At 41.4% G+C, this 21,178-nt stretch overlaps 1 protein-coding gene across 2 annotated transcripts in view; it reads left to right on the forward strand.

The window, feature by feature from the left end:
- The window catches only part of MB21D2 (Mab-21 domain containing 2), a 103,114-nt gene extending 87,693 nt beyond the window's left edge, over positions 1-15,421 (forward strand). For both annotated transcript variants that reach the window (XM_022569515.2, XM_022569520.3), the window contains exon 2: positions 12,368-15,421. In XM_022569515.2, the coding sequence (XP_022425223.2) occupies positions 12,368-13,632 (1,265 nt within the window). In that variant the 3' untranslated portion in view covers positions 13,633-15,421. The remainder of the gene's footprint in view (positions 1-12,367) is intronic.
- The last annotated feature ends 5,757 nt before the right edge of the window (positions 15,422-21,178 follow it).

Here is a 21,178-nt window from a genome sequence, read left to right on the forward strand (position 1 = left end):
AAATCAATTCCATCTTGGCTCCTGAAATCTTTGAGTGTGTTATTTGTAGTCAGAATGAAACAGTTTTGCAGAAAGAGCGGTGCCTTAAACCTCATACCATCAAAAACTGTTTACTCTGCCTTCTCTCTCCCTTATTCCTGGCACCTGAAGCTTTATTCATGTTTTTTTTGTTTTGTTTTGTTTTCATCTCAGCTGCAACCGATGAGAGCTGAAACTGTACTTTGCAACAAGGTCTTCAATATACCCTTAAGAATCGTTTGCCAACCATGTTGCCTGCCCAGACAAAGCATCTTTCAGCCTGGGCTCCACCTAGGTGGAGCACATCATCTCCCGAATAACCAGATTTCCTCTGGGAGACCAAAAGACAAGGTTTTGAGTCGCTGAGGGCAAATAGGCCCCGGAGTGGTGCTTTAATATAGTCTTAGCAAGTCTTAGCCCTTTGCTAAGCCTGTTTCCCTAGAGCTTTCTTCGGAGGATTTTATGACTTTGGTTCCAAAAACTCTTAGTAAATGAAATGGAGTGTGGGCGCCACCTTCTGGCAGTTATTGGGAATTGCTTTATAAGACGGAATCCGTTTATTTACCTGCTCTGTTCTCGGGCATCAAAGGAAAAATGCATTGTTATAATCCTTTTTAAAAATCAGGTATTAGATTATTATCTTAGCCCACACTGTAATTATATATTAGCTTTAAAAAAATCTCTGGCTAAGGTTGTTGGCTGCATATTGGTGCTTTGGAAAATGTCCTAGAGTTAAATTATTCTCAGAGGACAAGAGCTGCCTTTAGGTAGTTACCATGTAGTTTATAGTCAGCTTATTAACAGGCTCCTAGTTTCTCCCTTCCATCTCTTCTGAGTATGTAATAGGAGTCCCTTGGTTGCAGATATAGTGGCTCTGGGGTCTCTCATCATGTCAGGAAATAACAGTGTCAGACTGACCGTGTCAATCCAAGTATATCACTCTGAAAATTTTCACTCTTGAAGATTCCAGTAAACTTTTGATGTGGTAGCTCACTTGGGAGGTGATTGTGAGAAGCACGAGGGAGGGAGTAGAGCAGTTGAGACGGAGAGGGGAGAAAAGCCAATTAAGGGACTGTTCATGAGCAGATTGATCTTGTGAGACCCTCTGGGAAGTTGTGTAGAACTCAGAATTGTCCCACCAGAGTCTGGGGAAGCGGGGCACTTGTCTGCTGATTCCTGCCCTCCCCTGCTGTTGGATTAAAGTCAGTTCTCCTGCATGAACTCCCCTGCACTTCCCAGTGGTGCCAGAGCAGAGATGACCCTCAGGCCAAGGAGCAGAATCATTGGCCTTAAGGAGGGAAGTTGCCATCTCACAGGAAACCGCCTACCGTGGCTGCAGGTGCAGGGCATCAACAGCCTGTCCTACACATACACACTCATATATTCACGCATTTTAGGAAAAAGGTAAAATCAGTGAAGTCAATAATAGTAATAATAAGTAATCATTTAAAATCTCCTTTAGATATGAAAATGGTGGTTACAGTTTTAAAAGGTTTTGTCAGTTAGACAAGCATTTTGAAGTGTTTTATGGGTGAAATGGTATAATATCTGGGCTTTGCTTTAAAGAACTACAGCCAAAAGTGTGTGAATAAATGAAACAAGAATGGCAAGCATAATTGTTGAAGCTGAGTAGTGGGTACATGGTGATTCATTATACTATTATCTCTACATTTCTGTATGTTTGAACATTTCCAAAGTAAACTAATTTTAAGGCAGGACTTTTGCTAGCCAGTGAAGTTTTAAAACCCTTTAGCTGGGTCTTTATATAAATTGCACCCATTTTTGAGCTAATGTAGCAACTCTGAGTGTGTCGTGTAGACCACAGCTACACTACTCCACACTGGAGTCCCTTTTTAATCCACAGTGACATCGTTTCTCAGGCTGCTGAGTCACAACGGGCATATCTCTTATTGAGACTCAGGATAACAGTTAGGTTGTTTAGGTTTGATTTGGGTTTGGGTTTTTTTTTTCTTTTTTTTTAAAGACGGCACAGAATTCGTCATGTTTCTTTCCCCATGGCTCAGTGTGCCTGAGCTGAGTTTTGCACAGAGGAAAAAAGTGACGGTGGTAGGGCTTCCCTGGTGGTGCAGTGGTTGAGAGTCCGCCAGCCGATGCAGGGGATACGGGTTCGTGCCCCGGTCCGGGAGGATCCCACATGCTGCGGAGCGGCTGGGCCCATGAGCCATGGCCGCTGAGCCTGCGCGTCCGGAGCCTGTGCTCCGCAACGGGAGAGGCCACAGCAGTGAGAGGCCCCGCAAAAAAAAAAAAAAAAAAAAAAAAAAAAAAAGTGGCGGTGGTAGATACTGTTGTGTCCACAAATGAAAAAGATTTACAACTCAGTAACTGCTTCTGGCTTTGTGGTTAGTATTTCCCTTGGTAATGATGTTCTCAGCCACTCTCTGTCCCCCAAGTCTAGTAGTAAAAACTTAGGGGATAGGACTCTAAAATTTAGGCTTTGCTGTTGGATTAAAGTAAGCAAATTAAACTGTGCATCTGAATATATAGGAACATTTTCAGAGTTTGTCTTGGGGGGACTGAAAGAATTCCAAGGATACCCTTGGAATTAAAATACTTGTGGAATGCTCTTTCAGAATTGTCTGAGTTAAGTATGCAGCACACATACGTGCATGCACACATGGCTGTGTGTCGCAGCACTAGATACTTTTTTAAAAAATAAAAAAGTCATTTATAGTCTTGTCTTTCCTATAATCCTTGACCCATTTTGCTTATAATACTTCATTTCCCAGGGACTGCTAAAATGAGCTTTTAATCTGCTTTAAAAATCATTTTACTCCAAAATAGAATTTATTTTTGGACAGAGAAATAAGCTTCCACTAACTGTTTCTTACAGTGTTTCATGTGGCAATTTTAAAGGTCCAAAGATATTAAATTATTTATCCTCTCAGGAGAGCCCATTTAATGCTGGAAAGCATCACTGGGATAGTGAAAAGAGTATGGAATGAACCTGAATTTTCATCCCATTTTAGTTTTTATAGCCATGAACAATTTATTTGACTGTTATTTATCTTGATTTCCTCATCTGTAAAATGGGGACAGGATGACCTACTTCCAAGTGCCAAGAGGATAGAAGGAAATGACATAGGTGAGACATTCAGCCTATGCCTTAATGCATAGTAGAGCCAATCAATGTTTGTGCCCTTCTCAGAGAGCCCTTGACATGAGATGTACATACTTTGAAAGTGTGCTTTGTAAAGTCAGTCCTTCTTTTGTTCTGATGTGTGTTATTGCTACTACTGTGATCTCTTCTTTTAAAACCGGTGGAGTTGGTTGGAGGATTGTGATAGCGGCTGGGTTGCAGATTAGAAATGACAGAGTAAAACAGATGAGAGGGAAGAACAGCCTCCTCCACTGGAACATAACAAATGCTCCCCTGGATTTCTTCCTGCACCTGTTATGGGGCCCACGTTGCACGGTCGTCGGTGGCTACAGCAGGAGGAGGCTTTGGTGTTGGGCAGCCACCTTGAAGGATACCTATACTCAGACCCCATCCCATGTTAGTATTTTTAGTTGTCACCCCTGCTGAAAATGCTGATTGGTCATTTCTTGGGACAGGAAGTGTACTCCCTCCACAGGCAGCCTTGCTAGAAGATTCTACTAGATAGATGAGCCTTTCATTTACCGATGACACTGATTTTTTTTTTTTTCCTCTCTGTATACCTTCTACTTATTGGAATCCTAAAGTCCGTTTCTCCTTTACCAGGACAACTCATCACGTATTTGAAGATGGATCTCATGGGCTTCTTGAATTTTTCATTCTCCAGGCGAAACAATTTGCAGTCCTCTTCATCCCCTTCTATGTTTTGGCTAGGACCTTTATTCACTTCCTTCAGAGTTATTATCTCAGCTTATAATTATATGTTCATCAGTGTGTGCTTGTTTGGTTAGTGTGGGAGTTGTTCATGCTGCTTATCAAATATTTCTGGCTCTCTGCTTTCCCAGCATGAGGTAGAACTGCAGTTTCTTCCCTGGGGTTGGATGCGACTAGTTTTGGCCAGTGATGTGTGAATGAAAATGACATATGTCCTTCCCAGGCCAAGGCATTTAGCTGCCGGAAAGAGATCCCCCAGGGCTTCCTTTTCCTCCAGTAGAGGGCCTGTGAGTTTCTAGATGCGGGGTACTGTAGCCATCTGGGTCCTGGATGAAGGAAAGAAGAGCCCTAGCCAGCAACCTCTGATGGTCACGTTGCCTGAATGAAAAATAAGACTTTGTTGTTTGAAGTCACTGAGGTTTTAGGTTTGTTACTCAGCATAATCACATCTCTCCTGATTGATACAAATGTAACTGGCTTTCTCACTCCACATAAGGACCATGCAGTGGGGACAGTGTGTTTCTTTTCACTGTTGTGTCTTCAGTATCTGGCATACTACTGGCTCAGAGGAGGCGCTGATACTTATGGGTCACATGCATGAATAAATCAAACCCAAGTTTTGAATCCCACCACCATCCTTGCAATTTCCCAGACTTGGCCTCCTTCATTATTCCTCTTCTAAAATATAGAGCCTACCCCCTGCCCATCAAACCCAGACTTCCAGTTTCAGAGTACTTAAGTAGTTGGCATATACATCCCCAAATGAGAAAGGAATACAAACCAGACTCAGCTGGGTCACAGGCTGAAGGAGGGTACATTTGACTTAATGCTGAACATCTCCATTAGAAGCTTCTTGCTGCTTCTGAACATCAGGAGAGAGGTAATCTGGTCATCACTGGCATATTTCTGTATCCTTAGATAGCCTTAAGATACCGTATTGGCATCACTCTTACTTTTCACTTGCTACTGTTTTTATCTTTCAAGAATGAGCCTTCTAAAATGGTCACTCCTTTTGTAAACTAACAACCTATCTTTCATGCCCTGTTGTAGCTGTAGGCGGCTGCTAGGTGGGGCTAATGAGACATTCCTTTGAGTCTTGCCAATAAGTCTTGTTTGGTAGAAACCATGAGTTTTTAAACTATCCTAAGAACTAAAAGGAGGAAACGGCAAGACTTATTGGATGGGAAAAATATTTTGCTGATGTGGGCACATGCCCAGAACCCTCTCTTTATTGACTGCCAGGTGAGTACCAGACCACACACTAAGTAATTTGATGTGCATTTTCTTGTTTTAACCCCATGGCCACCCAGCAAACTTTTTTTTTTTTTTTCAGTACGCGGGCCTCTCACTGTTGTGGCCTCTCCCGTTGCGGAGCACAGGCTCCAGACACGCAGGCTCAGCGGCCATGGCTCACGGGCCCAGCCGCTCCGCAGCATGTGGGATCTTCCCGGACCGGGGCACGAACCCGTGTTCCCTGCATCGGCAGGTGGACTCTCAACCACTGCGCCACGAGGGAAGCCCCCCAGCAAACTTGTAATTGTTATTCCCCAATGTCATTTAAGGAAACTGTTTAATTAGGTTGGTCCTGGATGAATCGGACTTGAGTCCAGGTCTGACTCATGTTCATTCTGTTCAAAATAGCTTAGTAAACTTTGCCGAGGCCCACCAATTTTTAGAACTTGAGTTTTAATTTTTAAGAAAGAAAATAATGAAAGATTAGAGAGGCTTTTTTTTTTTCCAGCCTGACTTTTGGATGATTTTACAGAGATAGGCTGGCAGTATTTTCTATTACATTATGTGGCAAATCTCATGATTCCCAATTTGTGTCTGATGATGTGGTCAAGTTGACTGAGCCAAATGCTGCACCCAACCCACAGTTGCCTTCTAATCCCAACGTCTGTATTAGCCCCTGCAGTAGTAAAACCTTGACTGCAGGAGCTCATAGACTGTTGACTGCGAGAGCCTCTTTCATTTACTGACACTCTTTGCCAATTACTGTGCCAAATGTTGTTATCTCATTAAGGAGGGACAATAAGCCATGAATACAACCCACTATGATTATAATTGTAGAAAGTGCTAGGGTAAGAATTCAGATCAGGGTCCTTCACAGGGGTGTGTAGGTTGTTCATTTTGCAGGGCACTTGTTCTGAGGGAACACGAAAGGGCTGGAATCCAGCCTGCCCTCTACTGGCCAGGCTGTGCACCATGCTACCCGACGGCAGCCACTAGAGGAGGCCTCCCTGGGCTAGCTTCAGTCTGGGTGTGGCTGGAGGAGAGGCTGCTGCGTTCGTTTCCCTTCATCTAACGTGTTTCGTAGGCCTTACACGTGCTTAGAGGCTTTCGATAGATTATCAACTCTGTGGAATAGGAGTTGTTTGGCCAAGCCAGTTTTATAGATGGTGGAGAAAGGGAAGACTATATGGGGAAAATGAGCTAAATATCTACAGTGTGCTTAGACATTTCATATCAACCCTAGAAGTGCAGTTTTATGGTTTTATTTGTTCATTTTGAATAGGTGAGGAATTGGAAGCTCAGAGAGGTTAAATAACTTGTCAGGCTTACTTAAGTAGTAAATGACAAAACCAGGATTCAAACCCAAGCCTGTCTTGCTCTGACTCCAGTGTTCTCGCAGACATTATTAGTGTCAAGATGCGAAAAGATCAAGGAAGACTTCTTTGAGGAGGCGTCTTTTGAATCAGTCCTGTTACTATATATATTTGGTTAATAGGTTATTACCATACGTGAATTAATCAGGTCTCTAAAAAGTTTAAATAACATTACCTGCAGTTGTCTCAGAAGTTATGCCAAATAAAAGACTCGTTGACTTATGAAACATACTATAAAATTTTTAATATTAATGATCACTCAGCAGATAATTGAAAACCTAGGAAGCTCCACTGGTGTCTTGCTTCTGTATTTCCTGTGTGTTATAGTGTATTTATTTGGGAATATGGGTAGCTTCTTGTAAGACAGGTCAGGTGCATGCTTCCTTCTGATAAATGTGGATGATGGGGCATGTTCTGCTGATGGTCCAAGGTCACACGAAAGCTGTGACCAACAAAAGTGCAAAGCTGGCACTTGGCCTTGAGACCTCTGCTATTTTCCTTCCCAGCCATTCTACATTCATGTCAAGTCAGGTTATTGTCATAGGGAGAACAGTGTGCATTTGCCACTCTGACCGTCACAGCAAACATGGGAATTAAAGGCAATGCTGTTAATCTGTCCCCAGGGCTGTGTGACCTTGAATGAGTTATTTCTCCTCTCTGAACTCAGTTTTTCACCTATAAAGTGAGGGACTTCATATAGATGATTTCTGGCTGTGAATAAAGAAAATGAAAAAACTTTCCCCAATTTGAAGTCATTAAAAATCTCATAGATTGGTGACTTTTTTAGAAGAAGATGGCCATGCCTACTTTTTAGAATGTTGCTCAGACTATCAAATAAGTTTGACAAAAATATTTGAAACATAGATGATAATATTTTTACAGGAAGGTTTATATTGTTTATTAACAGCTAAGGAGACTGCTACCCTAAGGGAATGTATCGAAATCACAGAAGGGGGCTTCCCTGGTGGCGCAGTGGTTGAGAGTCCACCTGCCGATGCAGGGGACACGGGTTCGTGACCCGGTCTGGGAAGATCCCACATGCCGCGGAGCGGCTGGGCCCGTGAGCCATGGCCGCTGAGCCTGCGCGTCCGGAGCCTGTGGTCCGCAACGGGAGAGGCCACAACAGTGAGAAGCCAGCGTACCGCAAAAAAAAAAAAAAAAAAAAAATCACAGAAGGACTTTGCAAAATCATCGCATTCTGTACCCTTCCTACTATTAAGGATCAGTGCCATAAAGGCACTGTTACTGGTGTTTCACATGAGTTGAGGTGAAAAAGGTAATACATTTTTTATGAAGCAATGAATATTATTGAGATATTCAGGTCTTTTTTATCTACATAGAAATCTTTTTTATATACATAGTCAAAGATATATATATATATATATATATATATATATATGGTATTCTGTAGCTTTAATTACAAGATGTAAAAGTTTTCTCTGTTTGATCTTTATCTCTTCAACATAGTTAAGAATTCATTTTTTTAAAGGAATCTATATAAGTACTAATTTCACTTATCTATTTACTAATTGAGTTCTCATAGATGTTCTTGAGGGAAGCTGTGAAGATGGGAGAAGACAAATGATACTTAGTTCTTGTGCTCTGGTGTCAACCAGCTGGCATTATACGTTTGAGTGATGGGAATTAGTAATCTGAATTCAACAGAATGTGATAAAGTTTTGTTCTCTAGAATACAAGGGAGTCCAGGACAGACTTCAGTTTTTCACTTGATGTTCTAAAGGCAGTCAGCAAAGAACTAAGTGGATGATAGGGAACTCATTCCTTAAACTTGGGGCCCCAGTACCTAAAACAGTAGTTTTAAGGTCTTCATAAGTAGATACTACGAAATAAGCTGAAATCAAGGAATCAGTTACAGGAAGGGAGGCTGGGAGGCACTTTTGCTTTGTGTTTTTAAGAGCAAACATATGCCAGTTCTTTCCTGAAAAGAAGAGACCCGCCCAGGGGAATAAGCTACTTCTCCACCTCTCCTTTTCTCTGCTGCTAACAAGCTCAGTGGTGTGTGTTCAACCTTTCTTTTGTTCCCACTCACTGTTTCCGATAATTTACTGATAGCTAAACAGCCAGAGGCACTTGATATCACACAAATCTCCTGTAATTACACAAAAAAACCTTAGATCAGTTCAGAGATGGCATCTGTTGGAACTAATGCCTACAGCCAAAGTGTACAGTAGAATTTTTTTTCCCTCTCAGACCCTGCCTGTGTTTTAGTTGCCTGGCAACCCATCTGGGATGACAGCTAATGTCAGCTGATTTTTACTTAGCCCAGGAAAGTTTTCAAGGAGGGCCTTTGAGTTTGTGCAGTTCTGGGGAAGGCTCCAATTTGTGCTACCAAATAATCTGTAAAACTGTAGACTAATGGGCTCAGGCAGGCTAAATGTAAATGTGGAGGTCTCAGGGGATCAGCTTCCGGAACAGTGTGGCCTTAGGGATTTTGTTTCTAACTCTTAGGAGCTTAGCAAATGAGCTTCAGCTATATTCTCACTACTGCTCAAGTTCTGTGTGCCCTTTTTAAAGGAATAAGAAATGTCCAACATTATCCTAACCCCTGAATATTAGAATTTAGCCAAATACTTTATACGGCTCTTTTGAAAGAAGGGCCAATATTTTAGGTGCGTAAGCAGCAATTGGGAGGAAAGAGGAATATTCTAACAAGTGAAAATATGTTAAAACTTCTCCTTTAATCCAGTAGAGGGCAGAATGGAATTTTAGCTTTTTTTCTCACCTGTAATTATCCGAACAAAACTGTGGCAATCCAAGGCAAAGTTCAGTGACACGTTTGTAAACAAGTTATCCCCAGCCCATTACTACACATGTTAATTCTGGTTGTGTAGACAGGTTCTGGCTAGTGTGCTCAGAGCCAGTTGGAGCCTGTCTAGGAGAAAAAGATGTATATAATTTTGAGTTATTTATGCCTAAGAGGGGACAATTATGTAGTGTCCATATAACAATACTACTAATCAATTCAGATCTTATTTACTACTTACAACCCAGCACGTCACGGTTTTCCCCAGGTGTGTTTGGGGCGCTCCAGATGCTGGAATGAAACAATATATGAAATAATGAGTAAATTATTTCAAGATCACATGTTTCCTTTTGAAAGTATCTGTACCTCCATGTGAGCCTGTAAAATAGTAAAAGTGATTTTCACCACGTACTTGGGATTCTGAAAGTTCCATCTTATCCTTTTAGAGCTACAGCCAAAACTTGTGGTGGTAGTAGCTGTTACTTTGTAAAGGTGAGGTTAATACTGAAACATGATGACAACTGAGAAATGAATCTTTTTCTCGGTGTTACAGTTTCCACACTGGTTGCTGTCTGGCTTTTAAAAACCACTTTTAAAAGGAAAATAAATTGTTCACTGCTGATTTGTAGTGAAGGCTGCTTGGGTTAGTATGTAGTGTTTTAGCTTGGGTTCCTCAGGAAGCAGCCCCTGAGATGGAGTGAGGATATTTACAAAGGAGCACCCTTGGGATCTGCACCTGTGCAAGGGAGGGGGCGGAAGCAGGGTCAGGCGGAGGGAGAAGTGTGGTGTCCTTCTCAGCAGGCCCCAGTGGGAACTCTGGATGCCGGGGACTCATCAGAGTACCCTGAACTGGGGCACTTCTACACTGATTGGTTACGGGATGTTTACCTCCTACCCTAACCCTAACCACAGCCCACGGTCTTAGTTGAGGTGGCCCTTTGGGGTCAGACCATCCTTGAGGGATAGGCACTGACAGCCTCAGCAGCTGAGACAAGAAGTCTTTATTGAAGAGGGATCTGGGTGCCACATCACAGCACAGGGAGCGTGAGAAACAGCACCACCACCACCACCCCCCCAAAAAAAATCAGGTACACTGATTCTCTTTCTGATGAATTGTTGACTCTTTAATGCTGGATAACTTATTGATTGCTTTAAAAAGAAAGTGATCGTTCGCTCTTTGTTGTTTGGAAAATAGGATTTTAAAGAATGAAAAAGAGCACATTTTTATCAAAGAGTGTCAGATTCTGAAATATAGTGGGAGCATAGACACATATACATGGTTTATTTATTTGCATTGGTATTGCCTTATGAATAAAAAACTGTGCTGATTAAAAGTAACTACAATGACTAATGGAATCATAGTTTGTGGTCATTCTTTTCGATCTTTCAGGAAAAGTTGTTAAATAAGTCACGGAGTGATGCTGGTAGTTTGTCAGATAATGAAGCACAGGTAAATCCATAATAAAAAGACAGGAAGCAGGGAAGGTAAATTTGTATGTTGGTCGTGGAACAGTCATTTCCGTCTCGCCTTATGTATTTCATATTTAAGCCTATTAATTTCATCTATTTGTTCCTTTGTCATTCAGTCATAGCTTCAATTGTGTGCCTGCTGGGAGCAGACCCCTGTGGCTGCTTCATACATCTTTGAGACATGGTTCTCACTCTCAAAGAGCTCATAATATCATCCCTAAAAGTCACATTTGTTCTATCACCACCAATCTCATTAGAAAAGTATACAATTTGGGAAGATGTTAAGTTTATGGTGCAGGAGATAAGTTTTCTAAAATAATGTTTTTTTCCTGAAAGGTCTGATGTTTTCATTGGCAATAAATATTTCAGTTGTTTTGTGAAGTCAGTCTTAATTTGTTCAGTTTTTAAGAAAATGTCTGTTACATACTGAAGTCTAAATACCCATAGTTTATATGTAATTCTTTAAATTAAAAATGGCGTTCCATGAAGAAAGCAGCTCATTTAGCCTCCAACTCAAACATGAGTGCTTTTCTTGAAGACAGAGTTTGTATTTCAGTATGCAGCAGAAGTGCTTTATGGTTACTTCCTATTTTGTCACATAAAAAGGAGGTTTGAAAGTTGGGATTCAACAAAATTAACCCAGTTTTCTTTTCCATTAAGGATTTTAAGTGAAACTGGATTGTTACTAATTTTTAACTGCTAGTGCATGCCAATAAAAAAGAATCAAATGGGGCTTCCCTGGTGGCGCAGTGGTTGAGAGTCCGCCTGCCGATGCAGAGGACGCGGGTTCGTGCCCTGGTCCGGGAAGATCCCACATGCCGCGGAGCGGCTGGGCCCGTGAGCCATGGCCGCTGAGCCTGCGCATCCGGAGCTCTGTGCTCCGCAACGGGAGAGGCCACAACAGTGAGAGGCCCGCATACCGCAAAAAAAAAAAAAAAAAAAAAAAGAATCAAATGACTGTTAGAACAGTTGGTACCACTGTCTTGACTAATGCTAAGGCACCAGAAATTTTGCCCTCCTTTACTTTTGTACCATTAAATGTCAGCTCAAGTGTCAACACAGTGAAAAAGGCAGATAATGTATTAGCATTATGAAAGGAGTCATGACCTCGCTGTCCTCTGAAAGTGTCTTACTTTCAGTGTCCACAGCCCACATTGAGAATCATCAGAACAGAGGAAAGTTTAAGCTGGGGGAGGTGTGGGGGAGAGAGACGGCTTTGGCAAGAGATGGAAGAGCCAGGCATTATATGATGGCAGCAGAGATGGAGAACAGGGAAGGAACAAGAAATGTCGCAGAGGCTATATAGATAAGATTTGGCAGTAGAAAGGCAAGTAAGACTTGAAACTTACTAAGGTTTTTCAGCCTGGGTGACTGAGTGGATGGCAGTGCCATTAACCGAGGTGATGACTGGGGGAAGAGGAGCCCAGGTTTATGATTGAAAATGATACTGCTTTCACCATGAGAGAAGAATCTGCATAATTCTCCCATTTGGAAAAGGATGGATTCTAGCACCGATGAAAATGAACAATGTACTGTTGGCTGGGTCCGTGCAGCAGCCTAAGATCTGGTTTTGTATTGATAACGAATACTGGCTCTTAGAAGCTCAGCACATTCTCGATTGATGCATAAGACTCTTTTATCTGTGCTTCCTGTAATAGTGTTTTCTCCTTCTGTTTTTAGGAATGGTGCAAAAGCTGGACCAAAAACTTCCAGTGGCCAATGAGTATCTATTGCTTTCTGGAGGAGTCCGGGAAGGCGTGGTAGACCTGGACTTAGATGAGCTTAATGTCTATGCCCGAGGGACTGACTATGATATGGACTTCACTCTTCTGGTGCCAGCCCTGAAGCTTCATGACCGTAATCAGCCTGTGACACTGGATATGCGCCATTCAGCCTTGTGCCACTCTTGGCTGAGCCTTCGGCTCTTTGACGAGGGGACGATCAGTAAGTGGAAAGACTGTTGCACCATCGTCGATCATATCAATGGTGCCACCAACTACTTCTTCTCCCCAACCAAAGTGGCTGACTGGTTCTATGACTCCATCAGCATTGTCCTATCAGAGATACAGAAGAAACCCCAGCGAGGGATGCCAAAGGTGGAAAAGGTAGAAAAGAATGGGACCATCATCTCCATCATTCTGGGTGTGGGGAGCAGTCGCATGTTGTACGATATTGTCCCAGTGGTCTCTTTCAAGGGTTGGCCGGCAGTGGCCCAGAGCTGGCTCATGGAGAACCACTTTTGGGATGGGAAGATCACCGAGGAAGAAGTCATCAGTGGGTTTTACCTGGTGCCTGCTTGCTCCTACAAGGGAAAGAAGGACAATGAGTGGCGGCTGTCCTTTGCCAGGAGTGAGGTGCAGTTGAAGAAGTGCATCTCCAGCAGCCTCATGCAGGCCTACCAGGCCTGCAAAGCCATCATCATTAAACTCCTGTCCCGGCCCAAGGCTATCAGCCCCTATCACCTGCGGAGCATGATGCTCTGGGCCTGCGACAGACTTCCTGCCAACTATTTGGCCCAAGAAGACTATGCAGCCCACTTTTTGCTGGGCCTCATTGATGACCTGCAACACTGTCTGGTCAACAAGATGTGTCCCAATTACTTCATCCCGCAGTGCAACATGCTGGAGCACCTGTCCGAGGAGACGGTCATGCTCCACGCGCGGAAGCTCTCCTCCGTCCGCTCAGACCCGGCGGAGCACTTGCGCACCGCCATCGAGCACGTCAAGGCAGCCAACCGGCTGACACTGGAGCTCCAGAGACGAGGGAGCACCACTACCATCCCCTCCCCGCAGTCCGACGGAGGGGACCCCAACCAGCCCGATGACCGTCTGGCCAAAAAACTGCAGCAACTAGTGACTGAGAACCCGGGGAAGTCGATCTCCGTCTTCATTAACCCTGATGATGTGACAAGGCCCCATTTCAGAATTGATGATAAATTTTTCTGAGCGTTTTTGCTGCCTTTTTTTCCCCTCTGGTTCTAAAACTCTCATAATATGTAGTGTGGTTTGTGATGCCGTCTTTCTGTTTTTTACATATCCAGCCTAGGTTGGATCTGTTAAGAACACATTTTAAGTTTCCTGGTTCTGCAGGATGGTGCAGGCTCTGAAACAGTATATTACTATTTCATATTCTGCCTCTGATTTTGTTGTTTACATTTTGTAGTTATTACACATTGTTTTGGTGTTTGGTCTTGTTTTTGTTTTTTTTAAGGAGAACTTGAGCCATAGATGAAAATACCCATGAATTCTCTCACTTTTTTCTGTTTCATACTTTGTGCTTTCATACTTTTGTTCATGGGAGTGGGGAAACAAATCTCTTTCTCATGCTTCAGGATTCTCTTATTTTTTTGTTTTCCTTTTTTTGTCTTTATTTTTTTTAATGAGCGTTCATCACCACAGATATTTGAAAATCATCTGAACCTGGGAACTACCTGGTACGTTAGTTGGATTTATTTCTTTCGACCAGTGGCCAGGGTATTTTCTCCCTCTCTGCCAAACAATGTAGACTTTGAAAGTGATAATGCTATAAATTGTGTTTGGAGCAACTTCACTGAATGTAATTGTCCTTAAATCAGAACTTTGGATGGTTTGGAAGGGTGTCTTTGACAACTTACCAGATAGAATTAAGGTTTCCAAATGGTAGTTTTAGTGTGTGTAATTATTTGAAGCCTTATTTAAATCCTATTAAAGAATATACCATTATAATTGTTATTTGCACTAATGAGACTTTTGCCATTGTCGGAGTTCCAATGCGTGTATTTCAATATAAATTGACATCCACTGTTGAAATGCTATCATTTCTTCATTTAGCCCATTTGTCTTCATCAATAGAATGATTCTTTGTATTTGTTTAGTTCTTTAATTGTGGGGTCCTGTTTTGCCCTCCTTGATATTCCTGGTTCCTATCTTACTGAGAAATTTTTAAAGCTTTATATCTGCTGAGTGACTTTATCTGAAGCTGGGGAAAGTACATGCTTGATAAAGTAGTTGTCTTTGTATGTACAGTTGATCCTTGAACAGCACGGGTTTAAACTGTGTGGGTTCACTTATACACGGATTTTTTCCACTAAACGTGTTAGTTGAATATATGGATTTGGAATCGTGAATAGAAGGTCAACTGTAAAGTTATATATGGATATTCAACCTCACAGGGGTCGGTGCCGCTGACCCCTGCATTATTCATGGATCAACTGTATTTCTTTTGACATTAAAGAGGTAAGCTTTTTTGTAAAGTCTCTTTGCTTCTACTGAGAGTTTTGAGGAAAACTGGAAGGAAAAATTAATATCAGTCCCCACATAGAAGATACCATGCCTGTTCAAAAGCAGATTTTTCTACAGAGCAGGAACCAGGAGATAACTGTGGGTGGCAGCCTTGGTGTAGAGGTGTCCTGTCTTCATGAATGAAATTACTTGCCAGGTTTAGGTGCTGCAAGGCATCGATCGGCTCCCTGTTTTGGTATGAACTCATGGCAAACTGTAGTGTTTGGGAGGTCAGGGGCCTGCCGATCTCTCAAAGGATGACCGTGATGTCTACTATTGGAAAGGTCAAGCAACATTTTGATTTTGATCCTGAATGTCCAGTCTCACGGGTTGGATTTTGGCCGATTGAAATTAGGCATATACGGTCTTGGTTTTTGCATGGGAATTATTGTAATGCTTATAAATGAAAATGAAATCATTCAACCATCTTAAGTCAAACAAAAATAATAATAAAAGAAACATACTGGCCTTGGAATTTTGTTGTTGTTTGTTAGTTTGTAATCTGGAAACTATTTCCTTATTAGTAATCCCAACAGTAATTTTCAGTAGATATAGCCCTGGGCTTGCTGTTGTCTTTCAGGCCAGATGTCTATGTAGTGAACAACCAGTATTCATTCTTCCCTTTCTCCAATTTTCCTACTAGTATCTACCTATCCTCCATCTAATGTGTCCTTCTTGGGAAATGACTTAATCCCCAGCTTCAGACGTGCACCCTGATTGGTGTAGGCCAATCAAAATAACCATTTTCCTGGCCACAATCATTAGTTAGGGATTGGGCATACAATGTCAGCTGCTCCATTCGGGGACATGCTCAGGATTCTAGCTTGGGATGCTGGGGGAGCAGCATGCACCCTGGGTATGGAAGAGGAAGTACTTGGATTTGCTATCAGTACCGTAAACCTAGGGCTGGTAAGTCAGACATTGTTGAAGGTGAGTAGAAATGAGACGTAGTCTGATACCTTTTCTTGTCTGAAACATAAGCAAATCATTGACCTACTAATCCTCTGTCCTTTTGAAGCCCGGAAGGTTGGTTAAAATAATGTTTCGAGTATAATATAAAATGCCTCAAGGGAGCAGTCATCATTTTAATGTTACCTACATATACTTCTTTGGGTTGTGGGAATTTATAAGCTATAACTCAACAGGATTCCAGTTCTCTGATGGGACGTGTTTTTACATATTTCAAGAGTAGATTATTCTGGACTGTATGGCTTTCTCATCTGAAATGGAAGATCCAAAGATGCAAGTAAAGGTTGGTTTCAGAGTGGATGGAGCCAAACAGGACCAGATATTTTAAAAATAAGAATGTCCCTGAAATTACTGTGCAAAGTTATTTCAGAGAAAATGAGAGGCAGGTATATGTGGCTAATTTTACTTTCAGGTGGAAATGTGAGCAAACAGGGAGGAGGCTTTGGGGGCTCATTGAAGAGCCCCTAGTGACTTCTTCACCAACCCCTTATAAACATGCACACACACACACACACACACTTGCTTTCACATCATGAATTGGAGGTTTCTTTAGGGTGCTTTGTAACACTTCCTGGAAGGATTACACCCATTTGCTGGTCACAGCTAAGTGCTGATTATTTTGGATCAGATCATTACCTTGCTGAGAAAAATTCCCTGACTTGGAGTTCAGCCTTGGACAGGATGGCCAGGAAGGAAAAGGAAGGCTGTGCTTAGCAGCAGCTGCTGGGTCAGGGGGCTTCCTGCTGCTCCGTACCTCAGCGGTGGTCTTCGGGGAAGGTACTGAACTCCATCTTTATAAGCTCTCTCCAGAACCTCTTCCTTTGAGTCACCCAAGGGCTATTCCACTCCCCATCTGGTCATTACTGGGGGTCAAGGAAAGAATCCCCATATTCTTATCTGCAGGTAAAACTTTTTACCATGAAATGGAGCACTAACTACTACCTATACTAAAGGAAGGGGATGGACATTATTTCCTGTTCCTGTTATTTTAGTAATATCAGGTAAATACGTATATAGTTTTAAACTGATTGAATCGATGTAGTTAATGCTCCTCTCTGAGAAAAATAGCCAATTTTGAAAATGTACCTCTTAACGCTGTAATTTTCATTAGGTAAACAAAAAATGTATGATCTAAACCTTGTTTAGAATAAATATTTGCCAATGGAGAATTATTTGCAATATGTCTAAAGTTCTCTAAATTTCTACCTTCTGTTAATTAACGGGAAAAATCTCGTTTTTTCATTTTTTAAGAAAATATACATTATACGTGGTAGAAATCAAGCTGTAAAAATTTTAACTAATTCTGTTTCTTTCTCTATGCCCATTTTATAATGATACCCTATTAGCAGTAAGTTCAAAAGCAGCATGTTTAATAAACTGGGGCATTTGCCATATGGCACTGAATTCATACTAATGTAGTGTGACCCTGGCTTTCTAAGTGTGGGCTGGCGGTTTTCAATCCGCACTTGGGTCCTGACATTCATCAAACTTCAGGGAGTCCATATGCCTGGGTCTGTGTGGTTTAGGGTAATGAAGAAATTTCAGAAAACTCAAATATTAATCTCCCATATAAAAGCATTGTTTTTCAAAGGTCTTTAAAGACACATTTAGCCTTCATTTGGCATGGCAGCTGAGATGAAAATATTTGCATTTCTAGACCACATTCCCTCTCTTTTCAGGACGAATGGATTCTTAATGTGGCTTGGGAAGGGAAGGCACCTTTTTCATCTGCCATCTTCTGTTCCACCAATTTATCACAGATGCTTAAGGGGGGGCTAAGTGTGGGTAGAAGCAAAACCTTGTTTCTTTGACTTTACATTCTTATCTGTCAAATGCAGAATTGAGGCTGTTCCCTGCCTTTCTGGCTTTCACAATCTAAGATTAATTAACTCTGTTTCCAAAATAATCTCAATTTTAGATTTATAAATCCATCTATTTACACACATAGAGTATTCATTTCTGCAGAATGTCATTTTAAAAAATCTTATTTATTGCGCTGGCATATGTGGGGGGCCCAGTAAACATTTATTGAATACTTGCTGGTGCAGATCTTCTTGCTAGATGCTTTTACTCTTGAACCTGTTTACGCCTCACAATAACTCTAAACATGTAAGGAAACCACAATTCAGACATTAGATAACTTGTTCAAAGTTCCAAAGACAATTAAGTGGTAGGGCAGGGCCAGCATTTGAAACCATTTGTCTGGTTCCAAAATTAAGAACTTTTTACTATGCCACTCTGCCTCTGATATTAGTATCTATTCTTATTATTTAGATTAAATTCTGTGCATTTGTACAGGATCTTCATTTAGTTAAAAGGTAAACCATAAATAACAGAACCTGGGTTAAACTTTTCTTCAGAGCTTTTCATCAGAGTAGATGGATCATTTAGAGAAAGTTAATTTTCTGTCACTGACAGATCCTGAGAGAAGAGAGATGACCATTGTGGGAAAGTTTCTGGCTGGGATAGGAAATGGACCAAATATGAAGTAGCAGTATCACCTATGAAGTATTCTTGCCAGTAGTGAGTTTATTTAAATTTTTGTTACACCTTCTACTTCATACAGAATTCAGAAACTAGACAAACAACTAGCACCACAAGGAAATAAACAAATCTAGGAGGCAGGTCATCTTGTAGACAACTGGTCTGGACTTTTCAACAATTAATACCATGGTACAAAAAGAGAGTGGGGAGGAGGTGTTTTGGAGTTATATAATGAGCAAATGCTATCCATGATCCTTCAGAGGATGCTGATTTGAACAAACCAGCTATAAAAAAATTTTTCGGAGCAATTTGGGATTTTTGAGTATGATATTAAGGAATTACTAGTAAGCTTTGTCAGGTATGATAATGGTATTGTGATTATATAAGAAAATATCCTTATTTAAAGACGTGTGCTGAAGTATTAGGGAGTGAAATATATCTGTAACTTATGTTAAAATATTTCAACAAAAAGTAAAGCAAATATGGCAAAATGCTAAAGAAATTTATTTTAATTCCTGAGCTCAAAGGAATGGGCAGCAGGAGAACTGTTATTAGCAAAACACTACTCATTTTTCAAGATGTAGGGAGAGAGGTATTGTCTTTGAAAGAAAAAAATGTGCAGTTGGGAACTTAGTTACATTTAAAAATTAACTACTAATGATAGGTAACCAACAACTTTAATAGATCTTTCAGAGGCATTGATGTAAAAATGAAATACATGTAAATAGAACAGCTTGTATTTTTAGAACTGTATTTTGGTAATTTAGGTTTTTTTGTAATGTGATGGTATTTAAAAAATTTTCTGGTCATTGGTTAAAACTTTGACTAAACCTCTATAAAATCTTACCATTTACATTTTATAAACCTATACATTTATTATTTACATTCATAAATCTTTTCATAGAAATCAGACTCTTAAACCAGATTTTATAAAACCAGCTCTCAGTAAATTAAAGACATGATTTTAGTGATGACTTAAGGGCTGGCCCCAAGGGGCAAGATGGCATTTCTTGGTTATGACTGTCAAAGCTATCTTGAAATAAACAGGTTCGTTTGTGATCCTTGCTTCTTCCAGCCTCAACACAGGCTGTGCTTGGAAGACTGAAGCAAATATCTGTCATCATGAGTCAAGCTCTTCCTCATTTATGGGAATGAATAAATGCAAAGAAGCTTTCCATTTCATGTGATAATAAGAATTATTAAAAATAAAATAAAACACTTGGTTCGCAACCAGGGGAGCTTCCCGAGTGAAATCTGAAATTCGCCCCTGTACACAGAGAGCAAGAGCTGAAGAAAGGGCCAGAAAACTCCAGGTTGGTAGGTGGCAGACTTAATAAGCAAGGGAACTTATATTTGAGGGTAGGCTTGTCTTGGGTGGCTGCAGGAGTAGATCTCCGTACCTGCCCCCCAGAATCTTTAAGTTTCCATAGAGGCCTTCACAGGGTTCAGTCAGTATCCAGTCCAGATGGTCTCAGCAACACTTTACTCTCTCAAGGCTGCATCCTTGCTCCTAGTGTGGGAATGGTGGGCGGAGCATACATTACCAGGACGAGAGGAGGGGTGAAGAGCCTCCCACTGCCAGGGTCCAGCTCTTGGGTCAGCTGGAGGTTTCATCCTCTTGATAATCTCCTCTAGAAAACACACAAGATCTTCTACGGTGATTGGCAGGTACTTTCTATAATGCTTATTGAAATTCACCGAATGACTGTCCTCTTCCCTTTTCTGGGTCTTGTTTGCTCTTGTCATTTATAAATTGAGGAGTGAGATTTGTGACCTCTAAGGACCCCCTCCATGAAGAGTTGTTGGCTGTAGAGGGAGAATAAACACAGAGATAGGAGCTGGACACGAGGGAAGATTAATTGATGACACTTTATGACTAGTAGGTGGAATTTGCAGACCCCAGCGGGTGCTCCAAATGAACTGAGGTGGATGGACATTTGGAGCAGTGCTCTGATAGGCTAGGTTAATGAGAAGACATCACTTTTGCTTATCCCATCCTCCCCCTCCCCCTTGTTTTAAAAATTTCACTCCAGGGTGTCATCATTGTTCTGTAAGTTCCCCAAGGCCAGTCTCACGGTCACAGGTACAAATCTCTCTGTGCCCTCCACACAGCTGTGTTTGTGACATTTTATAAAGCTATTGCTTACAAAAGGATTTTACTGGAAAGTTGAAACTGTTTTTGCTCTCAAGTTGCTACATATAGCATTGACCCTGGCTAACTCACACATCAGTTTTGTTCAGCTTCTTTATGCAAGAATTCTAAGAGGAAAAAAGCCATTTGGGGGTTTGTGTGACATGAAGATAGATGGGGTGTATAATCCACTTGAATTTGATCTCGTGACTACTGTGTGTTCACCTCGTGGTAGAAACCCTTGGGGCAACGTCTTCCATCGTAATCCTGCGGCTCTGACAAGATCACAGCATGACTCCAGCCTCATACTGACCTTCCAGTCATTTTTCCAAACGTTCGATGCCCAGACTCAGTCCTCTTTCGATTGTTTTTAACACCAGCTACGTAGAACGTTGAAAGGTCCCAGGTCGTTACATGAAATTCCCTGTGTTCTACCTCCCACTTTTAAATATCCTGCAGTCTTCTTATAAACACAAAACCTCATGCTGCACCCTCTCCTTGTGAGACTCTCTTAGACGTCCCTTCTCTACTTTCCTATTATTTGTTAGAGAATCACTATCTTCTAAGTATTCCCACCCGCCAGCCAAAAATATTTTGACAAGCTTTCTGAGGTATGTATTACAAAAATTATAGGTATTAGGGGGGGTT

Source organism: Delphinapterus leucas, chromosome 4 (genome assembly GCF_059928025.1).
Source record: "Delphinapterus leucas isolate spDelLeu-1000000601 "Yukka" chromosome 4, BTC_Dleu_Yukka2, whole genome shotgun sequence".
NCBI lineage: Eukaryota > Metazoa > Chordata > Mammalia > Artiodactyla > Monodontidae > Delphinapterus > Delphinapterus leucas.